We start from the raw sequence: 25921 nt of genomic DNA on the forward strand, positions 1-25921 counted from the left end.
AGAAGAGTATTTCTCCTTCATCCACAAGGGGACACTGGAGTGAATACACAGGGGTATAGACTGGTGTAAGAGTGGAGCCTGGCACTTTAAATTTCTTTAGATGTGTAGCTGGCTCCTCCCCCTCTATACCCCACCCTACCTCAGTTTAGATTTGTGCCCGAGAGGAGCCAGGTGCACAGAGGGCTGTCTCCAGCCCTTTTTTATATTTATTTTATTTCTATGTGGATGAGACTCTTGTTTTTTTTTTTTGTTTGTTTGTTTTGTTTTTATCTATTTGCGGTCTGTAACACAAATATTTGCATTTATCAGGAGAACTGCGGAAGCTGCTCATGTCTTTCGTGGCTGGTTGTGGAGCAAAGAATGGTGGTTTTATAAGAAAAATCACTCCCACTGCTGCGGAGCCTCCGATGCCAAAACCCACTTTATCACAAAGGAAGCTTCAGGTGAAAATGGCTGATCTTTTTTTATTTATTCATTGACAGTTATGTTTATAGCGCACACATATTCTGCAGCGCTTTACAGAGGAACTTCAGTCATTCACAATAATCCACGCCCTAGTGGAGCTTACACTCTATATTCCCCACCATGTGGACACACACACAACGCCACACAGGACCTTGGTTGGGAATTGAACTCGTGACCTCAGTGCTGTTAGGTAGCAGTGCTAAACACTACGCCACCATTCTCAGTATTTTTGCGGCATCAAATCATCATGGGAAATTTGCTGATTTATCCAAAAAAATAATTCCTACACTACTCCTCCATGTTTCAGATACAGATCTATGATAACAGTGAATTTGGCTCCATTATTTACTTTTATGTTTTTTTTTACATTCTTCATACAAACATAAGTCCTATAAACTTATCCAGGTATATTGGTTTGCAAAATATTGAATTAGGTTTTAATATATTTTTATCCAAATGTATTATGAATTGTGCTTGAATCATTTGTGTAGTACTGTGTATGTGACAAGTTTTGGCAAAATCTTTTTACCTGGATTTGTTTGCACAGGCCGAGCTGGAACAAGCGTTCTTCCATAACCAGCCCCCTTCCCTGCGCAGAACCGTGGAATTCGTGGCTGAGCGGATCGGATCCAACTGTGTTAAGCACATAAAGTGAGGGACTGGTGCATTATTGTATTGCTTGCAAAATGATAGAGTGCTGTAGGGAGCAATGTATTCTGTGCTGTATACTGTTCATTAACCTGGGTACACATTATTTGATCCGTCATACGATATATCGTTCTGTCGCCGTTCATAACGATATATCACGCAAGATGGTATAATTGTACGCCTGATTGCACGCATTCATGAGGGTCGTTCATCGCTTCATCTTATCTGCTGCACTGCAGAGGGGACGATGTAATGAACAACGCCATACTGTAACCTGCAGCATGTAACGATATATCGCGCGGCCATACACCGGATCGTGCTGTGTATACGGCATGCGCAATATATCGTTCCATCGTGTCGTTCTGTCGCTGGGTTCGCTCATCGTTTAGTGTGTATGCCAAGGTTCTGTGATTTTATATAGTCACAAGACACAGCGACTGTGTATAAGTCAAATACATGGTATCTTCATACAATGCACAGAACTATGGGCCATATGTTGGCTGAGGTTTTACAATATGACTGTATGCGTCTAATACCTGGGTTGTGCGGTGCTGACATTCGTAATTTAAATATGTAACTCAGTATGTTTGTGTCTTGAAGGGCAACGCTTGTGGCAGATCTTGTGAAAAGAGCAGAGGTCGTTCTGAAGGATAAAGTGACAGAGGACAGCACAGGTCACAGCAAGCTGCTGGACAGTGTATGCGCCAAGCTCTGCGAGGGTGGACGACAGGCACTTCAGAAAGCACAAGAGTAAGCTTGTGTCATCCATAGTTATTCTTACCATTCTTGCGAGACTAACTAAGAAATGATAAGAAAATGACACAATAAAATGTATCACAAATGTAGTAAATATTAGAAGCCTTGGAAGACTCCTCTCAGAAACCCTCGGTCCAAAGAGGGGCGGTCAGAGACCAAGGCTAATATCTGGATACTGCACAATCTTACCCAACCGGCGACCACTCAGGGGCAATCATAAGCTTGGGGCTGGAATGTTCCACTCCTCTAGTAATTTAAGTACCGCTTCCAAAGAGGACACCACGAAAGCTGAACCATCTCGTCGTATAAGGAGTTTGACAGAGAATCTCCAGCGGTAGGAAATCTCGAAGAGTTGAGGTGAGAGGGTAGAAGGTGCGGCAATTGACAATGGGTGGCTGCTGAGAAGTCGGGAAACAATTGTAGGTTTCAAAGGATTTCAGAGTCTGAATCAGCCCTAGCTGCTTGGAGGTTCGCCTCTTTGACAAGATAAAAATGGATATGGAGGAGAGCATCTCTAGATGCAGAAGAAGGCAGATTACGGAGTTTGGGAAGACGGTGGATCCGATCGATGAGGAGATCAGACTCAGCCGAAGATGGCAGGAGTTGCAGAAATAGAGAAAAAGCAAACTCTTGGAGCTCTGAATTTGACACCGATTCCAGAAATTCCCTGAATTTTAATATTGTTGCAACGGGATCGAACCTCCAAGTCCGCCAGCTTGTGTCTCAGGGCAGAAACCACCGCCACAGTGGATTCGTGAGCAGGAAGGAGAGTGTTATGGGAGGTCACAAGCTCCTCCATCTTTGTTTCAAGATAATCAGTCCTATCCCCCAGATCAGTTAACTCTCGCTTAACATCCTGCAAAGCAAATTGTATATCAGCCATGAGATCCACCTGGAAGGATTGGAGTATTTGTTGCATTATCAGAGCTGTGAGAGGAGTATCATCATCTATCGAACCCGGCTGCATAACATGAAGAGACGATTTGTGAAGGCTGGCTGAACCTGTAGGAGGAGATTTGTTAGCGGCTGCAGATCCTCAAAGCTGAAAGTGAATTGGTTGAGTCAAGGAAGAAAACTTCTGCTGTGTCTTAAGAGCCATGGTCAGCCACAACAACCAGTCAGACGTTCAGAAATCAGTAGGACGAAGGTCAAAGAGTCAGGTAGCAGTTGAGGAGGGTTCACCAGAGAAGATGTCACATGGGTGGGCGAGGGAGCATCACTCACAGGGCATTATCCGGGAGCACACACATAGCAGGTAACCAGGTTGACACAATGGAGGGAGCACCAGCCCAAGAATTCCCTGATCTCAGAGTTATTCCAGAAAAATAACACTCAAACGTTGTAGGGATGGTGGAAACGAGCCAAAAGTATAGGCAGAAAGCAACAACTCTACCTTCCTCAATTCAATCACTGTAATACCATGGAGCCACCATCCAGCAGTAGCAAAAGGGGGAATATCAGGTATAACCCCTAAGATTCCTTATGAGGAGGAGGCAGGAGGGAGTCTAAATGCAGCCCGGGGATTTTCAGGTGCACTCTGGGTCCCATTATTACCATTCTTAACATATTTGATGGCCACGTGTGATACAATAGACCATCAACAAATGTATGCAATATTTCCGTACTCTATAGATATCAAAGTTAGAGGACCTACAATGTTTTATATGCTACTTTATTTTATATAGTACCTAGTGCCTCTGCTCCGAGTCGTCTTGCATTATGCACAATTCTCATTCCCAAGTGCCTTCAGCTTTCATGTTGCAGCTTCCCAGTCTTGCAAGATATCAGATTCTGGTAATGGGGTTAGTGCAGAATGCAGGCAGACCATTTGTAAGGGAAATCCTGCCTTTAAAAAAAAATTGTTATTGGTTTTGATCACCAAGCCCTGCTTTTTTCATGTTAACCTGGGCTCTAACTCTTTTGGATTGGCTGAAGTCCCACTCACCTCCCTGTTTTTCCTCCGGATCCTCTCTTCCACCTCTCCAATCCGCGAATCTTACTTCGGCCTGCAGATAACTCAAGGCTGCGGCTCTGGCCTGCTGTGCATTTGAGGTTGTGGCTCCAGCCTTCTTTTCCATGTCCCAAGGTGAGCATTGCTCCAGCCCTGCCTGCTGTAATTGCAGACTGACATATCTGCCTGGATTTCGCCAGAGATCCCTTCAGCCATAGCTGGGTGACACGTCTAGCTGCAAGAGGTCTACTAGTGCAATTGGCCTTTTGCCCCCACCTGTTTCGGTGGTATAGTGCCTACTCAACCACAAACCATGCCCCTTACAGGTCCCTGTCACCACCTAGTACCCTATGCCAAGACTCTGCCAAACTTCTTCATCTTCTTCACCATCCTGTCCCCCTGCACCACCTGGGCGGATCCCCCACCTGATGTCTCTCTTACACCTCCTTCTAGACTGTACATCCTCACTGCAGGCTCCTCTGCCCCTATTGTCTTTATAGCCCTGTGTTGTATATCCTTTATCGAAATCTCCTTTTAATACATTAGGAAAAGTGGGAATAACCCACTTTTTTTTTTTTGCATTTATAACCACTTGAAAGGCTCCTGTGAACACCGGCAGCAGCTGCACAGGTCCATGGTCAGCACCTGTAGCAGCACTGGCCGGGTTCCCCTCTAGACAGCAGTTAATGGACAGGTTGTGACTTGCTTTTCTCAGCACAGTCCCCATTTAAACACACAGTATAACTACCTGGCTGTTACTACACGGCAGTGATGCCCCTAAACCTAAATAAAGAAAATAAATAGACCTGAAGGTTACACAAGTGTAAGTGCTTAAGGCGGCCTCAGGCAGCAGTTCCTTGAAGCGCCCTGCTCCCGGGGCATTTGCAAAAGAACGAAATGTAGGGGTTATGGAGAGGCTGGTCTTGGAGTGCACTTGGCTTCCTGTTTGATAAAGCCCGAACAGCGAAACGCGCGTCCAGGTCACGTGAGTATCAGCTGTGCCCAGCTGACCTCCTGGCAGGCGTTTGTTTGTAGCCCCGAAGCACACCGCGGGGACTCCGGAGAGGTACCGTACATGTCTTTCTCCCTGGTCTGCTCACTATGAGCGATACTTGCCATTGAGATGGTATTGATCTAATTATAATGATCTGACTGTCATGCGCTAATAAATCCTAGATATCTCGCTACTCAGATGGTATTGATGGTATTATGAGTGATACTTGCCATTTAGATGGTATTGATTTAACTATAATGATCTGACTGTCATGCGCAAATAACCCCTAGATATCTTGCTACTCAGATGGTATTACTACTCAGATGGTATTACTACTCAGATGGTATTACTACTCAGATGGTATTACTACTCAGATGGTATTGATCAGACTATAATGATCTGACTGTCATGTGCAATTAACCTCTAGATATCCTAAAGGGTGTATATCTCTATTAACAAAATGTATGTTACCAGACTGTGATGTAACCAACTATTATTTATATGGATAAACTGTTGCATGCTGCTTGATTACAATGGAATTATCTATTTTTGTCACATATAACTCAATATATGCCGCATGACTGATGTGACTATCTAATTGTTTACACATATAAATGAATTGCCTGATATAACATGCAGAGTTTTACATGCCTCTTTTGGATTGGCATGGACTTCTGCTATTATTTATAAAGGACCACTCTAATGTTCATAATTATGAGATATTGACTAAAGAAGCAGCAAAAAGAAAGGGATATCAAGTATATTCAATATTTTCGCATTGCAAGGTGAAGGGATATAATAGGCTATTACATTGTATATCCAGTCTCTTTTTTTTTCTTATTATGTGTTTCATATATTGTGGTTATAATTGGTTTATTAATACCGCGGTATAATCAATCTACAAACTCTACGGTTATATATGGCACACAACACCGTAGAGCTAATTCCTTTTTCTAAAAACATGTATATATTGTGATTTATGTTTATCGTTGTTTGTCTGTCTTTGTCCTTTTAAGTGCTTTCAATAATAAAAGTTATGTATTAGGTAATTTTCTATAGATATGATTTACTAAAGAGTGCCCCCAAAAAGGAGTATCTTTCTGTTGTCCTACTTTATAGGATAATCTTTGCGAGTTGTGTATAGCCCTTACTCCAGGGGAGCACCACCAACCAGTTTATGGATATGGGATGTTCTTACAACACCCTTATGACTTATACATACGTTGGTTTCTTTCTTATGGTCTTAAAATTGATTTAATCCAGTGCGGAGTCCCTTACTGTGTTCTTTTAGTGCATTTAAGTACCTGAGCTCAACCAATAATTCTAAACCGCATTTGTTCCAGTGTAAGAGAAATATACACCTTGGTTTATCTGTTTGTGCTAGGCAATTACATAGTGCACTAGGTACTATATGGAATAAGTTTCCCTCTACAAATTATTTGACAGGTTCTCGTGATCTTAGGGCCTGATTCAGCTTTGGCAATAGAGAATCACATAGCACTTAACTGTGTACCTGGACAAACCATGTTGCAATGCAAGGGGTGTAAATACATAAATTTTTCTACTTCAGGGTCCATAGGGGGTCCACAGGGTTGACCTTGGGGTATAGCTGGATTTGGATCCACGGGCACCACGCAGTTAAAGCTTTGCTGCTCCCAGGATGCACTTGGGTCCGTCCTCCTCTATACCCCACCCCCGGCCACAGGCACCTCAGTTTTAGTTGGTGCCCGGCCGGAGTAGAGTCACCCTGCGCACTGGGGCTGCATAAGCAGCCCCATAGCTTTATTTTTTATTTTTAAAAAAACAAAGATTTTATTATTTTATTTTTACTGTCTTCAGAGCGGCAGCATCAGACTGTCCATCTGGACGTCTACGCTGCCGCTCCAACAGCCCCGCTGGCGCTGCGACGCCAGTACTGATCCGGGGATCGCAGCGGGACCCCGGAGTCAGTACTAGCGTGGCTCCGGGACCTCCCAAGGACTGCTGCCGGACTGAAGGGGCCAGGTAAGCCGTGTGCTGCACGCGGGGATAATGCAGTCTTCATGCCGCCGGTCTCTGGGGACAGACCGGCGGCGGGCTCCCCCTCTTCAGGAATACCCCGCGTGACCGCTGGCCCCTGGGGTGTAAGTACCGGCGGGGAACCGGCTTCCCCGTGGGTTTAGTACTAGCAGGGGAGGCAGCCTTCCCTGCTTCAGCGCTCCTCCCCTCAGCCCAGCGCGCCTTCTCTCATGTGTGCTGGCGTCGCTGGGCTGTTATCTCCTGGCCACTTCTCCTCAGAGCTCTCCGGCGGCCATCTTCAGGCAGCATCGCAGAGCTCCCAGGCAGGCTTCCAGTGGACCAGTCCCCCTGCGTACCTCTCCCCCTGCAAAGGACAGTGTTCGCAGCGCTATAGCCCTCCCAGACACTGAATCTGGGAGGTTGATTGTAGCGGAAGGTGCAGTGAGTAATACTTCTCTGCATGGTATGTGACTTTTGCTAGTGCTGCTGTCTGTGCTTATTTTCTACTTACTGTCAGCTTTTTACCTATCCCTTTCCTTCTCCTACGGCCCGCAGGTGCGTGGGGGAGGGGTGTTCTTTCTGTGTACCTCACTTATATAAATCTACGTATTTGTGAGGTCCGTCACATACTGCGGTGTGCTCCTCAGTACCATATTGTGGGCTGTTTGGGTTGCATACTTGGGAGTGCGTGGGTGTTATACGTCTTACCTCGTTTCGGTGAGACACTTTTATTGCAAAAAAGTTTGTGTCATGTCTGATGAGGGGAATGAGCGCTCCGAGGCTCCTGTGTTGTTTTCCTGCCGACGCTGTTCGGCAGGGGTTGACGGGGCAGATTTGTCTCAGGACGGTCTGTGCGGGCGGTGCCAGTTGGTACCTGGACCCTCTAAACCCCCGGTGGCGCAGGATCCTCCGTGGGCGATGTTTACGCAAGTGCTGGCGTCAATCGCGGACCGACTTGCGGTCCCGACTGCGGCCCCTTCTAGGGCGTTGCCCCAGCCTACCATCCCCCGTTCCCCAGGTGTGACTCGTCTGGTGCAGTCTCCTCCCGGGTCTTAGACTGTGGGTCCTTATGCGGGTTTGCCGGTATACGTGCAATCCCCAACGGTGCCGCAGCAGTCGATGGTACCTTTTCAGGGGTATCCTCAGGCAGTACCCCCGCCTTGGGTGGACGTCCTCTCCAGCTCTGTTCAGAGTCTGGCGGCTTCGTCATCGGCTTTTCAACATATGTTGCACAGTGATTTGCCCCCACGGGCGTCCAAGCGTTCCGTTCCGGCTTCACTGGTGGCTCAGTTCACGGACACGGACGTGTCTTCGGATGACGGGGAGATCCATGAAGACTCTGACTCGGATGCCGGGGCCCAGGAGATGGAGGCTAAGTCTTCCATTAATGTGCCGGCATTGGTTAGGGCGGTGCGGGCCATCCTTCACATTGAGGAGGATGTGCCCGCCCCCAGGTCAAAATACCCAAATTTTAAAAAGGCCAAGGTAGCTTCGACGGTTTTTCCCCTGTCCGATCAATTGACGGATCATATGGCAGGGGCCTGGCAGTTGCCCAGCAAGAGGTTCCAACCACAGAAGCGGTTGGCTTCGAACTATCCGTTTCCGGAGGCTCATTGCAGGAAGTGGGAAACTCCTCCAGCGGTGGATTCCCACGTTACCCGCTTAATTAAAAGCGCTACGCTGCCTTTGCCGTCGATCTCCTCCCTGAAAGATCCCACGGACAGGAAGGTGGAGACTTGTTTGAAGTCTATCTACTCTCTCTCGGGGGCGGTGGCCCGTCCGTCCATGGCCATCTCTTGGGTGGCTAAGGCCATGAAGAGCAGGGCCAATGCTTTGGAGGATAGCTTTCCGGAAGATGCTCCGGAGATCCAGAGAGCGTTGATAGGTCAAATGAGGGATGCGGCTTCCTACATTGGAGAAGCATCGTTAGACGCAAGCCTGCTAACCTCTCGGGTGTCGGCTGCAGCTGTGTCGGCGCGTTGGTCCTTGTGGCTGAGGTCTTGGAGAGCTGACGCTGACTCCAAAAAGGGACTGGAGGCCTTACCTTTTAATGGGGAGTTGCTTTTTGGTCCAGACTTGGACAAAATTGTGGACACTCTGGCTAAGTCTAAATCAGCCTTCCTCCCTTCGGCTTCTGCTCCTACCAAGGTACGGAGCTCTGCTTTTCGGTCCTTTCGGGTTCAGGGCAAGGCAAAAGGTCAGTCCTTCCTGAGGCAGTCGACGACCAAGGCCGCTTCTAAGCCCAAGAAGCAGCCCTGGAGTGCCAGGCGCCCTTCTTCCAAGCAGGAAGATAAACCTTCTGCCTGATGGGACGGGCCTCCCTCTGGGGGACACCAGAGTGGGAGGCCGACTTCTATTTGCCCAGTGCTGGCACAATACCACCACGGATGCCTGGGTTCGAGAAGTGGTCTCCCAGGGGTACGCCCTGTCTTTTCGGCACAGACCACCCCACAAGTTTTTCTGCACGAGTCCTTCTCAGGATACGACCAAGTCTTTACAGATTCAGGAAGCTATAGAGTCCTTGCTGACAGCAGGGGTCATTGTTCCCGTTCCTCAATTACAACGAGGGACGGGGTACTATTCTTCTCTGTTTCTGGTGTGGAAACCCAATGGTTCTCATCGCCCTATCCTCAACTTGAAGTCTCTGAACAAATTCCTCAGAGTTCCCAAGTTCAGGATGGAAACGTTACGTTCCATCATTCTGGTGATGGAACCGGGGGATTACATGGTGTCCCTGGATATCCAGGACGCCTACCTCCATGTTCCGATAGCACCTTCGCACCAGCGTTATCTGAGGTTCGCTATCCTTCAACACCATTACCAGTTCCGGGCGCTACCCTTTGGTCTCTCCACGGCACCGAGGGTGTTCACGAAGATTATGGCGGTCATGGCCGCACATCTTCGGAACCAGAATGTACTGCTACTACCGTATCTGGACGACCTCCTGTTGCTGGCGAGTTCCCCGGAGGTACTGCTTCATCATCTCCACTTGACGGTCGCTTGCCTGCAAGAGCACGGGTGGCTGATAAATTGGAAAAGTCCTCCCTGATTCCATCTCAGCGGATGGTTCATTTGGGAGCCCTGCTGGATTCTCGTCAGCAAAGGATCTTCCTGACCCCGGAGAAGGTCTCCTCCCTGCAGCTGAGGATACACAGTTGCCTGAGCAGTTGCCGCCTGTCGGTCCATTCGTCTATGAGGGTTTTGGGCTCCATGGTGTCAACATTCGACATGGTGGAATTTGCCCAGTTCCATTCCCGGCCTCTGCAGGGGCTGATTCTATCGGAATGGAACGGGTTACCTCACCGGATCCGCTCTCAGTTGCTGGTGTTGTCCCCGGGGGTTTGGCAGTCTTTGGCTTGGTGGCTTCAGACAGCTCATCTGGTCGAGGGGCGCCCCTTTTGGATCCCGGACTGGGTCCTGCTCACGACGGATGCCAGTCTTCGGGGTTGGGGGGCAGTGACCGGCTCGTTGTCACTTCAGGGTCGTTGGTCTGCGGAAGAAGCTCTTCTTCCCATCAACATTCTGGAACTGCGGGCGGTTTATCGGGCCCTGCAGTCGTCCGGTCCCGCTCTTCACGGAAGGGCGGTTCAGGTGCAGTCCGACAACGCCACCACGGTGGCGTATATCAACCACCAAGGAGGAACTCGAAGTCGGGCAGCGATGTCGGAGGTGTCTCGCATCCTTGCTTGGGCGGAGTGTCACATTCCAGCGATCTCGGCAGTCTTCATTCCCGGAGTCCTCAATTGGGAGGCGGACTTCCTCAGCCGTCACAACGTGCATCCCGGGGAATGGTCGCTTCACCCAGAGGTGTTTCAGCTACTCGTGGACAGGTGGGGGCTGCCGGAGCTGGACTTGATGGCCTCCCGTCACAATCACAAGTTGCCCATTTATGGGTCAAGGACAAGGGACGCAGGCGCCAGTCTGGTAGACGCGCTGTCAGTGAAATGGACGTTTCACCTGACGTATCTGTTTCCTCCGATATCCTTACTTCCTCGGGTTCTGCGGAAATTCAAGCAGGATGGCGGCACGCTCGTGCTGGTTGCTCCGGCGTGGCCCAGACGTCCTTGGTACTCCGATCTGAGGGGTATCTCCATCGACGCTCCGTACCTTCTTCCTCAGCGTCGGGACCTGTTGTCTCAAGGGCCCTGCCTTTACCCGGATCTGGGTCGGCTGTCTTTGACGGCGTGGCTCTTGAGACAGCCGTCTTGAGGTCTAGGGGTTTCTCCAGTTCGGTTATTGGTACCATGCTTAGGGCACGCAAGCCTGCCTCCGCACGGATTTACCACAGGGTGTGGCGCACTTACTTTCAGTGGTGTGAATCCAGAAACTATGATCCTCAGGTGTTCCGGGTTTCCAGAATCTTGGAGTTTCTTCAATCAGGTTTGGACCTCGGCTTACGCCTGGCCTCTCTGAAGGTTCATGTGTCTGCTTTGTCCGTGTGGTTTCAGCGACGGATTGCTACACTACCGGATGTTCACACCTTTTTCCAGGGTGTTCTCAGGATACAGCCTCCCTTCGTGCCTCTTGTGGCTCCTTGGGACTTGGCGGTGGTGCTACGGGTCTTGCAGGGTCCTCCTTTTGAGGTGGTGGACCTCAAGTGGCTGACGTTCAAGACCGTTTTTCTCCTAGCAATTGCTTCTGCCAGGAGGGTGTCAGAGTTGGGGGCGCTTTCCTGTCGCCCCCCTTTTCTGAATTTTCATCAGGACAGAGCGGTGCTCCGCACTCGTCCTGAATTTTTGCCCAAAGTGGTCTCCAAGTTCCACATTAATCAGGAGCTTGTCGTGCCAGCTTTTCAGTCACCTGATCTTTCAGCTGGTGAGACTTCCTTGGATGTAGTCCGGGCACTTAGAATCTATGTGGACCGGACTGCTTCAGTTAGGAAGTCGGATTCGTTGTTTGTCCTCTTCGGTTTTCACAAGAGGGGTTGGCCTGCCAACAAGCAAACGGTAGCCCGTTGGCTTCGTTCAGTTATTTGTGAGGCTTATGCACAGGAGGGTTTACCTGTGCCAGCCTCTGTTAAGGCTCATTCCACTCGTTCTGTGGGTCCCTCTTGGGCTGCTAGACGTGGCGCCTCCGCTGTTCAGCTGTGTAAGGCGGCCACTTGGTCTTCCATTCAAACGTTTTTGAGGTTCTATGCGTTTGACACCTTCGCCTCTCAGGATGCATCCTTTGGGCGCCGGGTACTCCTTTCAGCACAGGAGCGTCCCCGCCCTTAGTTGAACTGCTTTGGGACATCCCCAAGGTCAACCCTGTGGACCCCCTATGGACCCTGAAGTAGAAAACAAGAGATATGGTAAGAACTTAACTTTGTTATCTCTGTTTCTACGAAGTCCATAGGGTCCACAGGGCGCCCGCCCTGACGCACCTGGCTTCAAATGGGCTGTGTGGCTGGTCACCGGTTTTCCGTCTCCCATTTCTGTGAGTATGGTTTCTTGTGTGTTCCAGTCTTCCTTCTCTCTGTTTAGTCTCCTCCTCCGGCCTTAGCTGCTTACCAACTGAGGTGCCTGTGGCCGGGGGTGGGGTATAGAGGAGGACGGACCCAAGTGCATCCTGGGAGCAGCAAAGCTTTAACTGCGTGGTGCCCGTGGATCCAGATCCAGCTATACCCCAAGGTCAACCCTGTGGACCCTATGGACTTCGTAGAAACAGAGATAACAAAGGTAAGTTCTTACCATACCTCTTGTTATTTTGCATGTAGGGTAAATACTGGCTGCTTTTACATGTAGCCCACAAATACTGCACAGCTTTATTATTACTCTGCACTTTAGATGTCAGTTTGGATACCTCCCTCCCAAATCTAAATCTCTCTGCACATGTTACATCTGCCCCACCTGCAGTGCAGCATGGTGTCACCAAGATGATCAGTTACGTGCTAAATCTCACTCTTATTCCCAAAGCTGAATCAGGCCCTTAGTTTTCACTTCTGAGATTTATGCTGCCCCCTTTCCTCCTTGCGCTTTTCCTGTGTACGGAGTATCTATGGTGTGCTGTATACTGTGCCTTTTGTGTGCTCTATCCCCCAGCATCCTAACCAGAACTGGTGGTGGTAAGGAGATCTTGTATCCAGCAGCATTTTTACACTTACAGCCATTTTCATGTCCCCCTCCTCTGTGTAGCTTCTGTCCCCGGGATAGTGTTACATCAGTTGGAGCACAAGGTGCACATAATAGAATATGCTGTTCTTCCTCTTCTGCCGATATTAAGAATGCAGCAATATAATTCTCCCTAATAACGTTCACACAGACACAAGCCTGGCAGTGAGATAAGTTCAGACTAACTTGTCATTTGTGAGACATCAGCATTTTGGTATTAGATGAACGATCTTATAACCGTGGTCCATCCAGTGACCATTTTGTACATATTTGTTCTATGGGTAATAACTATGTCATGTTACACTTTCTAGATACTGCAAGAAGAAGGCTCCGGAGGCTGTGAGAGTCCTGTTACCGGAGGAGACCTCTGCATGTGTGAGTAGCTTTGTGATACCGTTATGGGGCCCTGTTTTCATGTTTTATTTGTTGGGGATTTTTGTGTTGTTGCAGGAATAATTTGTTTTACATAAAAAAAAAAAAAAAAAAAAAAAACATTTTTCAGTGTTGGATAAATACTGTAGTTTGAGAGGGGAGGGGGACAGAGCGAGGGGATGGTGTGGTACAGGAAGACAGCAGGGTCCCAGGAAGAAGTTGTTTTCAGGGGGGGGGGGGGTTGTTTCAGGATAACGCTGTGACAATGTACTTGGGATAACGCTGTGACAATGTACGCGGGATAACGCTGTGACAATGTATCCGGGATAACGCTGTGCCAATGTATCCGGGATAACGCTGTGACAATGTACGCGGGATAACGCTGTGACAAAGTACTCGGGATAACGCTGTGACAATGTACTCGGGATAACGCTGTGACAATGTACTCGGGATAACGCTGTGACAATGTACTCGGGATAACGCTGTGACAATGTACTCGGGATAACGCTGTGACAATGTACTCGGGATAACGCTTTTGACAATATTGAGATTTGGGGGTGCTTTCATTTTCCCAGGCAGGGTGCTAGGCCAACCAGTGTAACTTACGTCTCTATCAGCCTGGACTGGCGAGGCAAAGAACTAATTCTGACTGGCTTTCTAATCTGCAAAGCCCACCAGGGAGTAGGTGCTACATGAGGGAAAAACATCTTCCACTGATGGCCCTCTCCAGTCATGGCCCTGTCCATGGGAGAACTTCCCCTACCATATCAGGTCATTGTGCATGGCTCCACTCCATAGTGACTCGGCCCCAAGGGGATCCCGCACTGTCACACATGCAGGGCAAGGCAAGCAGGGTGGGCCGCTGCCAATCCTGTCTGAGCCTGTCAGAGGGAGAGACTGGGGATTGCTATTTGCTAATCTATTCATCAATAGTGGAATATGAATTTAAATCAGATTTTGAGTGAGCAGTTATTTAAAGTGCTTTTTTTTTTTTTTTTTTTTTAAAACACCAGGTCCTGAGTAGCGCTGAAGATATCGCAGTGTCCCTGGCAATAGAGAAGGCCAGCACATGGCTAAATACCAACATCTCAGGTAGCTGGGTCAGTCTATAGAAGTGTCAGAGATGCAGTATGGGCAGAATTATAATATTCTTCTATCCATCTCAGCATTAATCAGAAGAGAAGTGAAGACGACTTTCACTCGCATGGTGAGGTCACAGAGTGTGATGTCATCGGGGAACTGCGAGGAGGTGAAGAAAGGGTGTCGGAAAGGGTGTGAGCACAAAGTCACCCTCCCCTCCAGGCTCATTACAGAGATAAAGGTAGGTGTGTGGTGTGTAGCCGCGTATAGAGGACTTATCACTAAGCAGACATTCCACCAAAGGCTTCATGCTACAGCACCTATGATGTATATGAGGATGGAGTGCTACAGCACCTATGATGTATGTGATGGATGGAGTGTTACAGCACCTATGATGTATGTGATGGATGGAGTGTTACAGCACCTATGATGTATGTGAGGATGGAGTGTTACAGCGCCTATGATGTATGTGATGATGGAGTGTTACAGCACCTATGATGTATGTGATGGATGGAGTGTTACAGCGCATATGATGTATGTGATGGATGGAGTGTTACAGCACCTATGATGTATGTGAGGATGGAGTGCTACAGCGCCTATGATGTATGTGATGGATGGAGTGTTACAGCACCTATGATGTATGTGAGGATGGAGTGTTACAGCACCTATGATGTATGTGAGGATGGAGTGTTACAGCACCTATGATGTATGTGAGGATGGAGTGTTACAGCACCTATGATGGATCGAGTGTTACAGCACCTATGATGTATGTGAGGATGGAGTGTTACAGCACCTATGATGTATGTGAGGATGGAGTGTTACAGCACCTATGATGTATGTGAGGATGGAGTGTTACAGCACCTATGATGTATGTGATGGATGGAGTGTTACAGCACCTATGATGTATGTGAGGATGGAGTGTTACAGCGCCTATGATGTATGTGATGGATGGAGTGTTACAGCACCTATGATGTATGTGAGGATGGAGTGTTACAGCACCTATGATGTATGTGATGGATGGAGTGTTACAGCACCTATGATGTATGTGAGGATGGAGTGTTACAGCGCCTATGATGTATGTGATGATGGAGTGTTACAGCACCTATGATGTATGTGATGGATGGAGTGTTACAGCGCATATGATGTATGTGATGGATGGAGTGTTACAGCACCTATGATGTATGTGAGGATGGAGTGCTACAGCGCCTATGATGTATGTGATGGATGGAGTGTTACAGCACCTATGATGTATGTGAGGATGGAGTGTTACAGCACCTATGATGTATGTGAGGATGGAGTGTTACAGCACCTATGATGTATGTGAGGATGGAGTGTTACAGCACCTATGATGGATCGAGTGTTACAGCACCTATGATGTATGTGAGGATGGAGTGTTACAGCACCTATGATGTATGTGAGGATGGAGTGTTACAGCACCTATGATGTATGTGATGGATGGAGTGTTACAGCACCTATGATGTATGTGAGGATGGAGTGTTACAGCGCCTATGATGTATGTGATGGATGGAGTGTTACAGCACCTATGATGTATGTGAGGATGGAGTGTTACAGCACCTATGATGTATGTGATGGATGGAGTGTTACAGCACCTATGATGTATGTGAGGATGGAGTGTTACAGCGCCTATGATGTATGTGATGGATGGAGTGTTACAGCACCTATGATGTATGTGAGGATGGAGTGTTACAGCACCTATGATGTATGTGAGGATGGAGTGTTACAGCACCTATGATGTATGTGAGGATGGAGTGTTACAGCACCTATGATGTATGTGAGGATGGAGTGTTACAGCACCTATGATGTATGTGATGGATGGAGTGTTACAGCACCTATGATGTATGTGAGGATGGAGTGTTACAGCACCTATGATGTATGAGGATGGAGTGTTACAGCACCTATGATGTATGTGAGGATGGAGTGTTACAGCACCTATGATGTATGTGATGGATGGAGTGTTACAGCACCTATGATGTATGTGATGGATGGAGTGTTACAGCACCTATGATGTATATGAGGATGGAGTGTTACAGCACCTATGATGTATATGAGGATGGAGTGTTACAGCACCTATGATGTATATGAGGATGGAGTGTTACAGCACCTATGATGTATGTGATGGATGGAGTGTTACAGCACCTATGATGTATCTGATGGATAGAGTGTTACAGCACCTATGATGGATCGAGTGTTACAGCACCTATGATGTATGTGAGGATGGAGTGTTACAGCACCTATGATGTATGTGAGGATGGAGTGTTACAGCACCTATGATGTATGTGATGGATGGAGTGTTACAGCACCTATGATGTATGTGAGGATGGAGTGTTACAGCGCCTATGATGTATGTGATGGATGGAGTGTTACAGCGCCTATGATGTATGTGAGGATGGAGTGTTACAGCACCTATGATGTATGTGATGGATGGAGTGTTACAGCACCTATGATGTATGTGAGGATGGAGTGTTACAGCGCCTATGATGTATGCGATAGATGGAGTGTTACAGCACCTATGATGTATGTGAGGATGGAGTGTTACAGCACCTATGATGTATGAGGATGGAGTGTTAAAGCACCTATGATGTATGTGAAGATGGAGTGTTACAGCACCTATGATGTATGTGAGGATGGAGTGTTACAGCACCTATGATGTATGTGATGGATGGAGTGTTACAGCACCTATGATGTATGTGAGGATGGAGTGTTACAGCACCTATGATGTATGAGGATGGAGTGTTACAGCACCTATGATGTATGTGAGGATGGAGTGTTACAGCACCTATGATGTATGTGATGGATGGAGTGTTACAGCACCTATGATGTATGTGAGGATGGAGTGTTACAGCACCTATGGTGTATGTGAGGATGGAGTGTTACAGCACAATAACCTCCTTCCTATGACTATGGCTCATAATACCCCAAAGCCAAGGAATCCGCTATACAGTTATTCTAAAGCATTTCACATCTGCAATGGTGGCTTGGAGGCATTTCACTCTCTCCTAGGCGGAGCAAACCTGTGTCATAATTATTATATTGTAGTAAGAAGTATAGTTACATGCTATAATCACCTTACTTGGGACACAGATGTATATGGCACAGAGCTTTCCACTCACTTTCACAACATCCCATTCATCACAGTACAGTTTTACAGCTCTGCTTTTTACTATCAGAGCTTCTCCCATTGGCGAGCAAAGTTGCCGAGGGGGGGCTGGGGGGGCTACCGGTTACTCTTTACCCGAGCCTGCTGGTGGGGCCCGTGTCCTGCAGATAGCCCCCCCCCCCACACACACACACACACTTCCTCTTCGCTGGAGGGAAAGAGAGAACTTGATGCTGTTGCAACAGCCTCTCTCCCTAGCTCAGGGCATATGCTGCTGTGTGCTGGGCTAGGAAGAGTGGCTGCTCCCCTGCAGCGGTCAGTTCACTTTCCCTGCGTGATGTGCGGGGGGGAGGGGTGGGTCTGGCCACACCGCCCCGAGTTTACAACGTCCCCTCCCAGTACCAGGGCTCGGCAGAACTGTCGGGCCTTGGGGTGCCCCATTCCTGATATACGTTACCAGCATGACACAGCCTGGCCTGGTTCCAGCTGAATTAGGGGAACAACTAGTGTAGGTTCCCCATTGGTAGACTGGACAGGTCACACTGCCACTGGAAAACAGTGATGACCCAGTGCTGGGCTGGAGCTGACTACTAGCCCTGCATATAAAAGTGCTGGGTACCCCTGAGCTGCTGGTGACTAGGTAATAGGATAAATAAAAAATGGGTACAGCAACGTTACAACTTATGGTGGTGTGGGCCTATTATCACCATAAATCCTATGGTGACTGCACTGATGATTACAGGTTGTTTAGATGATGTATATTTCATCACATCAGAAATGTTCTATGTGATTTTCTGGAGATCCTAAGTGTACAATCTACACACAAACTTGTTACAGGAGGTTTGTGGGAAAGATGAAGACTTTGATGTGATTTGTACCTCTAGTCCCAACCTGGGCACTGTTTTTATTCATTTTGTTCCTAAAATGTTTAGGGGTGATGGGCAGCAACTGTGCATTGATCTAATTAGGGGCGGGTGGGTGCCTCCCCCACCAACATGGCTCTTTACAGAGAAGTTCGACCTTTGTTTTTTTCTGGTGTGTTGCAGTGTGGGAAAGCTTTATTGCAATCTTACCAAAGCACATTACACACTGAGCGCTTCATGACCAATGTGTGTGGGGGTAACCGTAACTCATTCTGATAACTAATGGCAGTCTTCATTGGTAGTATAATATAAAATAACGACAGATAAGGACTTGCATGCCTTCACCCAGTTATCATTATGTATTTAACCGTTACAACTTATGCTTTGTTCTATCATGTCCTTACAGATAGATGGAGCTGATTGTTGACACTTTTGCTGTTATTTACTCATCGTGTACTGCACTGGTGTAACATGTCTGTAGTCACATGGAAAAATGTGCTGATGGCAGCAATATACTGTAGTAATTAGTATAGAGAGATGAATCCCTTGTGGTGTTGTGTAGAAGTTGTCCATACCATAGTGTCTTATCTCTTGTAGGACATCCTGTGCATTGCTTTAGGGCCACGTTACGAAGAGGAGGGAGTGGAGATTATACAACTCCAATGTTTTCTAGAGCGTCTCTCTGATACCCTAAACTGCAGGCAGGTAAGTAGTGTATTGGGTGCAAGTCTTGCACAGTTGTCGTGGCCCTTTAGTGACTTGGCTGTATCATTCCAGCACAAGGGATCCAGACCGAAACCTGTAACCATAACGCAAATGAGTGTTTAATTTAGTCGAAGCGGATGTAAATGCTGAAATTACTATTAAATGTTTTCTTATCAGAGCATTGCAGTTAAAATATTGTCTGATTTTCTGACGTTCGAGCGTATTAGTAAAAAAAATGATTTGTTTATATATATATATATATATATATATATATATATATATATATATATATATATATATATAATGTGTTTTCCATTTTTACAGTACATGACCCCTTCAGCAGAACATCACCTTGCAAAGTGTACGGTGGAGCTGGCTTCTCTTTTGGGTAAGCCTGACGCCGTAGCTGGACATTACATTTCTATATAAATCCCTTGTACAAGCACTTGCTGTACACTGATTGTTGTTGCCCCAATCCTGCAGTGTCTGATGGTGTACCATTGCTGAACGTCACTAGTGCAGAGACAGACACTGCACGTGAGGAGCACATCAGGAAGCAGGAGCAGATCAGACACGTCCTGACAACGTTACTTGCGGTCTGGGAGAAAGACTTCAGGGTTCCCATCCCCGTACAGTTATTGTTTAGTCACAAGAATATCGGTTATATTAAGGACGTTCGGGCACATGAGGTGAGATGAACTGGGATTAGGGCGGTATATTTTTAGCAAGTGATTTATGGATGGGGTACATACAGTTATTTGTTTAAGGTGTTTAACAATTATACACACAGGGTATTCAACATGTGGCCTGCCAGCTGCTGTGAGACTACAAATCCCAGCATGCTAAAGCTGTGGCAGAACATTCTGGGATGAGTAGTTCCACAACAGCTGGAGGGCCACATATTGAATACCTCCGCCACACACAGGAGTTTGCCAGAGTGTAAGCATTTAAAAAAAGAATAATTAAATTAAGTGTTTACCTTTTTAATAACATGATTAGTTCACAATTGGGATGTGAGTGCCTCCACCTAAATACCCTCTCAGTATTGTCATTCCGTAGTGTAAGCACTGCAGCACTTGGCATTCCTGTGCAGAGTCAGCCGCGTGTGCACCGCCTGGTAAACCAATCACCTTTTCACACCTTATTTATGAAGCTATTTATATTGCGCACACACACACTATGCAGCGCCTTACACAGCATATTTAGCCAATCACATCAGTAGAACTTAGAACATTTTTAGCCAATCACTGCCAGTAGAACTTACAATCCATATTCCCTATCACAGGGACAGACTTACACACAAGGGTTCAGGTTTAGGCAGTATGTTTTGGTGTGTGAGAGGAAACTGGAGTATCTGGAGGAAACCCATGCAAACATGAGAAGAACATACAAACTCCCTACTCTTTGTGGGGGGGGGGGGGGGTTCGGCTAGCTAAGCAGCAAGCCCCAGTCTGATAATTTACGTAGTATAATGAGCCCCCAACAGCACAGAGTAATGTGAGACTCCTAGTAATATGGTTCTTACAAATTATGGTTTAAAATATACCGCAATATGAAATGAAAGCACTAAAGTGATGTCGTCAACATCTGTCTATGCCATATGCACTTTATTTCAATCTATTACAGATTAGCAAGTAAATTCATATTGGATATAGTTATGTTTTTACTTTGTACCCTTTGAGGGGGGTAATATGGGACTCATCAGCTGATATCTGCACATTATTGGAGGATTTTCCTGCTCCCTGTGTAAGGATGGGAATGTAATAGCTTGTTTGTTGAGGTTTTCCCTGTATTACAGTGGGACCTTTTCATATTCATGCTGCGACGGCTGGTTGAACTGGGTCTTACACGGCAGGAGGAGATTGAGGATCAGATGCACCGGCTTCAAGAGTACAAGTGGACATCTGTATGTATTGTCTATTTATAGATATTGTGTCAGGACAGAAATAACAAATGTGCTTTATATATTTAATGTTAGAAAAAGAAGTCATTGGGTTAGTTTACAATTAATAATGGTGGGGAGCTAATGATCAGCATGATTCCTATGTTGGCTTTTCACATGTTTGGTCAGAGGCCCGAAACACATACTGCTACAAAGTAATCATTCCACATACTACAAAGTAGCACAGCATACATGGAAACACATACTGCTACAAAGTAATCATTCCACATACTACAAAATAGCACAGCATACATGGAAACACATACTGCTACAAAGTAATCATTCCGCATCCTACAAAGTAGCACAGCATACATGGAAACACATACTGCTACAAAGTAATCATTCCACATACTACAAAATAGCACAGCATACATGGAAACACATACTGCTACAAAGTAATCATTCCACATACTACAAAGTAGCACAGCATACATGGAAACACATACTGCTACAAAGTAATCATTCCACATCCTACAAAGTAGCACAGCATACATGGAAACACATACTGCTACAAAGTAATCATTCCGCATCCTACAAAGTAGCACAGCATACATGGAAACACATACTGCTACAAAGTAATCATTCCACATACTACAAAGTAGCACAGCATACATGGAAACACATACTGCTACAAAGTAATCAGTCCGTATACTACAAAGTAGCACAGCATACATGGAAACACATACTGCTGCAAAGTAGCACAGCATACATGGAAACACATACTGCTACAAAGTAATCATTCCACATACTACAAAATAGCACAGCATACATGGAAACACATACTGCTACAAAGTAATCATTCCACATACTACAAAGTAGCACAGCATACATGGAAACACATACTGCTGCAAAGTAGCACAGCATACATGGAAACACATACTGCTACAAAGTAATCATTCCACATACTACAAAATAGCACAGCATACATGGAAACATACTGCTACAAAGTAATCATTCCACATCCTACAAAGTAGCACAGCATACATGGAAACACATACTGCTACAAAGTAATCATTCCGCATCCTACAAAGTAGCACAGCATACATGGAAACACATACTGCTACAAAGTAATCATTCCACATCCTACAAAGTAGCACAGCATACATGGAAACACATACTGCTACAAAGTAATCATTCCGCATCCTACAAAGTAGCACAGCATACATGTAAACACATACTGCTGCAAAGTAGCACAGCATACATGGAAACACATACTGCTACAAAGTAATCATTCCACATACTACAAAATAGCACAGCATACATGGAAACACATACTGCTACAAAGTAATCATTCCGCATCCTACAAAGTAGCACAGCATACATGGAAACACATACTGCTACAAAGTAATCATTCCACATACTACAAAATAGCACAGCATACATGGAAACACATACTGCTACAAAGTAATCATTCCACATACTACAAAGTAGCACAGCATACATGGAAACACATACTGCTACAAAGTAATCATTCCACATCCTACAAAATAGCACAGCATACATGGAAACATACTGCTACAAAGTAATCATTCCACATCCTACAAAGTAGCACAGCATACATGGAAACACATACTGCTACAAAGTAATCATTCCACATACTACAAAGTAGCACAGCATACATGGAAACACATACTGCTACAAAGTAATCATTCCACATACTACAAAGTAGCACAGCATACATGGAAACACATACTGCTACAAAGTAATCATTCCACATACTACAAAGTAGCACAGCATACATGGAAACACATACTGCTACAAAGTAATCATTCCGCATCCTACAAAGTAGCACAGCATACATGTAAACACATACTGCTGCAAAGTAGCACAGCATACATGGAAACACATACTGCTACAAAGTAATCATTCCACATACTACAAAGTAGCACAGCATACATGGAAACACATACTGCTACAAAGTAATCATTCCACATACTACAAAGTAGCACAGCATACATGGAAACACATACTGCTACAAAGTAATCATTCCGCATCCTACAAAGTAGCACAGCATACATGTAAACACATACTGCTGCAAAGTAGCACAGCATACATGGAAACACATACTGCTACAAAGTAATCATTCCACATACTACAAAATAGCACAGCATACATGGAAACACATACTGCTACAAAGTAATCATTCCGCATCCTACAAAGTAGCACAGCATACATGGAAACACATACTGCTACAAAGTAATCATTCCACATACTACAAAATAGCACAGCATACATGGAAACACATACTGCTACAAAGTAATCATTCCACATACTACAAAGTAGCACAGCATACATGGAAACACATACTGCTACAAAGTAATCATTCCACATCCTACAAAATAGCACAGCATACATGGAAACACATACTGCTACAAAGTAATCATTCCACATCCTACAAAGTAGCACAGCATACATGGAAACACATACTGCTACAAAGTAGCACAGCATACATGGAAACACATACTGCTACAAAGTAATCATTCCACATACTACAAAATAGCACAGCATACATGGAAACATACTGCTACAAAGTAATCATTCCACATCCTACAAAGTAGCACAGCATACATGGAAACACATACTGCTACAAAGTAATCATTCCGCATCCTACAAAGTAGCACAGCATACATTCAAACACATACTGCTACAAAGTAATCATTCCGCATACTACAAAGTAGCACAGCATACATGGAAACACATACTGCTACAAAGTAATCATTCCACATACTCCAAAGTAGCACAGCATACATGGAAACACATACTGCTACAAAGTAATCATTCCACATCCTACAAAGTAGCACAGCATACATGTAAACACATACTGCTGCAAAGTAGCACAGCATACATGGAAACACATACTGCTACAAAGTAATCATTCCACATACTACAAAATAGCACAGCATACATGGAAACATACTGCTACAAAGTAATCATTCCACATCCTACAAAGTAGCACAGCATACATGGAAACACATACTGCTACAAAGTAATCATTCCGCATCCTACAAAGTAGCACAGCATACATTCAAACACATACTGCTACAAAGTAATCATTCCGCATACTACAAAGTAGCACAGCATACATGGAAACACATACTGCTACAAAGTAATCATTCCACATCCTACAAAGTAGCACAGCATACATGGAAACACATACTGCTACAAAGTAATCATTCCACATCCTACAAAGTAGCACAGCATACATGGAAACACATACTGCTACAAAGTAATCATTCCACATCCTACAAAGTAGCACAGCATACATGGAAACACATTCTGCTACAAAGTAATCAGTCCGTATACTACAAAGTAGCACAGCATACATGGAAACACATACTGCTACAAAGTAATCAGTCCGTATACTACAAAGTAGCACAGCATACATGGAAACACATACTGCTACAAAGTAATCATTCCACATACTACAAAGTAGCACAGCATACATGGAAACACATACTGCTACAATGTAATCATTCCACATCCTACAAAGTAGCACAGCATACATGGATACACATACTGCTACAAAGTAATCATTCCACATCCCACAAAGTAGCACAGCATACATGGAAACACATACTGCTACAAAGTAATCATTCCACATACTACAAAGTAGCACAGCATACATGGAAACACATACTGCTACAAAGTAATCATTCCACATACTACAAAATAGCACAGCATACATGGAAACACATACTGCTACAAAGTAATCATTCCACATACTACAAAGTAGCACAGCATACATGGAAACACATACTGCTACAAAGTAATCATTCCGCATCCTACAAAATAGCACAGCATACATGGAAACACATACTGCTACAAAGTAATCATTCCACATCCTACAAAGTAGCACAGCATACATGGAAACACATACTGCTACAAAGTAGCACAGCATACATGGAAACACATACTGCTACAAAGTAATCATTCCACATACTACAAAATAGCACAGCATACATGGAAACATACTGCTACAAAGTAATCATTCCACATACTACAAAATAGCACAGCATACATGGAAACACATACTGCTACAAAGTAATCATTCCACATACTACAAAGTAGCACAGCATACATGGAAACACATACTGCTACAAAGTAATCATTCCGCATCCTACAAAATAGCACAGCATACATGGAAACACATACTGCTACAAAGTAATCATTCCACATCCTACAAAGTAGCACAGCATACATGGAAACACATACTGCTACAAAGTAGCACAGCATACATGGAAACACATACTGCTACAAAGTAATCATTCCACATACTACAAAATAGCACAGCATACATGGAAACATACTGCTACAAAGTAATCATTCCACATCCTACAAAGTAGCACAGCATACATGGAAACACATACTGCTACAAAGTAATCATTCCACATCCTACAAAGTAGCACAGCATACATGGAAACACGAGGACATAGAATAAAGTGCTGTATTTCTTCCGTTTTCCAAATTTTACTATATCTGATATTTGCTGAATTCTGTAATGTAGAGTCTTGGATTGATGGATATAGATAATTAGTTTTTTTCTCCGTATGGAGGGCATTGGAGAGGCTGGTGTGTAGTGGTGCATCTTACAATGTGAAAGCTTGTGTCCATAGCTCCTCCCCATCTGTAACTCTGGCTGTAAGGATCCGGCTTACGTTACAGTGTGTCTGAGTGGGGGGACTTTCTTCTTGCTGCCAAGTCTGCATTTTATTTCTCTATTTTATTTTAGGTCTCTGGTCTTTAGGCTGCATTGGGCCTACCAGGGGGTTTTGCTTCCATTAGGGTCACAGACCCCAGGGAGGTGTACGGACCAGGACTGGTAGGGTCTAGGACGCTGATAAAAGGAGTTGCTGGCCTTCTAGTAGTCCATTACTAAGTGGATTATGTCTACCATGTGTCAGGTGTAAAGTAGTATAACACAGCAGATTTCTAAAAAA

At 45.5% G+C, this 25921-nt stretch overlaps 1 protein-coding gene across 1 annotated transcript in view; it reads left to right on the forward strand.

The window, feature by feature from the left end:
• The window catches only part of CDAN1 (codanin 1), a 101673-nt gene that overhangs the window by 72082 nt on the left and 3670 nt on the right, over positions 1-25921 (forward strand). The window contains exons 18-27 of the mRNA XM_088471261.1: positions 310-443; positions 1013-1116; positions 1714-1863; positions 13216-13279; positions 14290-14368; positions 14443-14597; positions 18935-19042; positions 19367-19430; positions 19526-19731; positions 20841-20948. Coding sequence (XP_088327387.1) covers positions 310-443; positions 1013-1116; positions 1714-1863; positions 13216-13279; positions 14290-14368; positions 14443-14597; positions 18935-19042; positions 19367-19430; positions 19526-19731; positions 20841-20948 — 1172 coding nt within the window. The remainder of the gene's footprint in view (positions 1-309; positions 444-1012; positions 1117-1713; positions 1864-13215; positions 13280-14289; positions 14369-14442; positions 14598-18934; positions 19043-19366; positions 19431-19525; positions 19732-20840; positions 20949-25921) is intronic.

This window comes from Taudactylus pleione, unplaced genomic scaffold (assembly GCF_031769625.1).
Source record: "Taudactylus pleione unplaced genomic scaffold, aTauple2 ptg000113l, whole genome shotgun sequence".
Classification (NCBI taxonomy): Eukaryota; Metazoa; Chordata; class Amphibia; order Anura; family Myobatrachidae; genus Taudactylus; species Taudactylus pleione.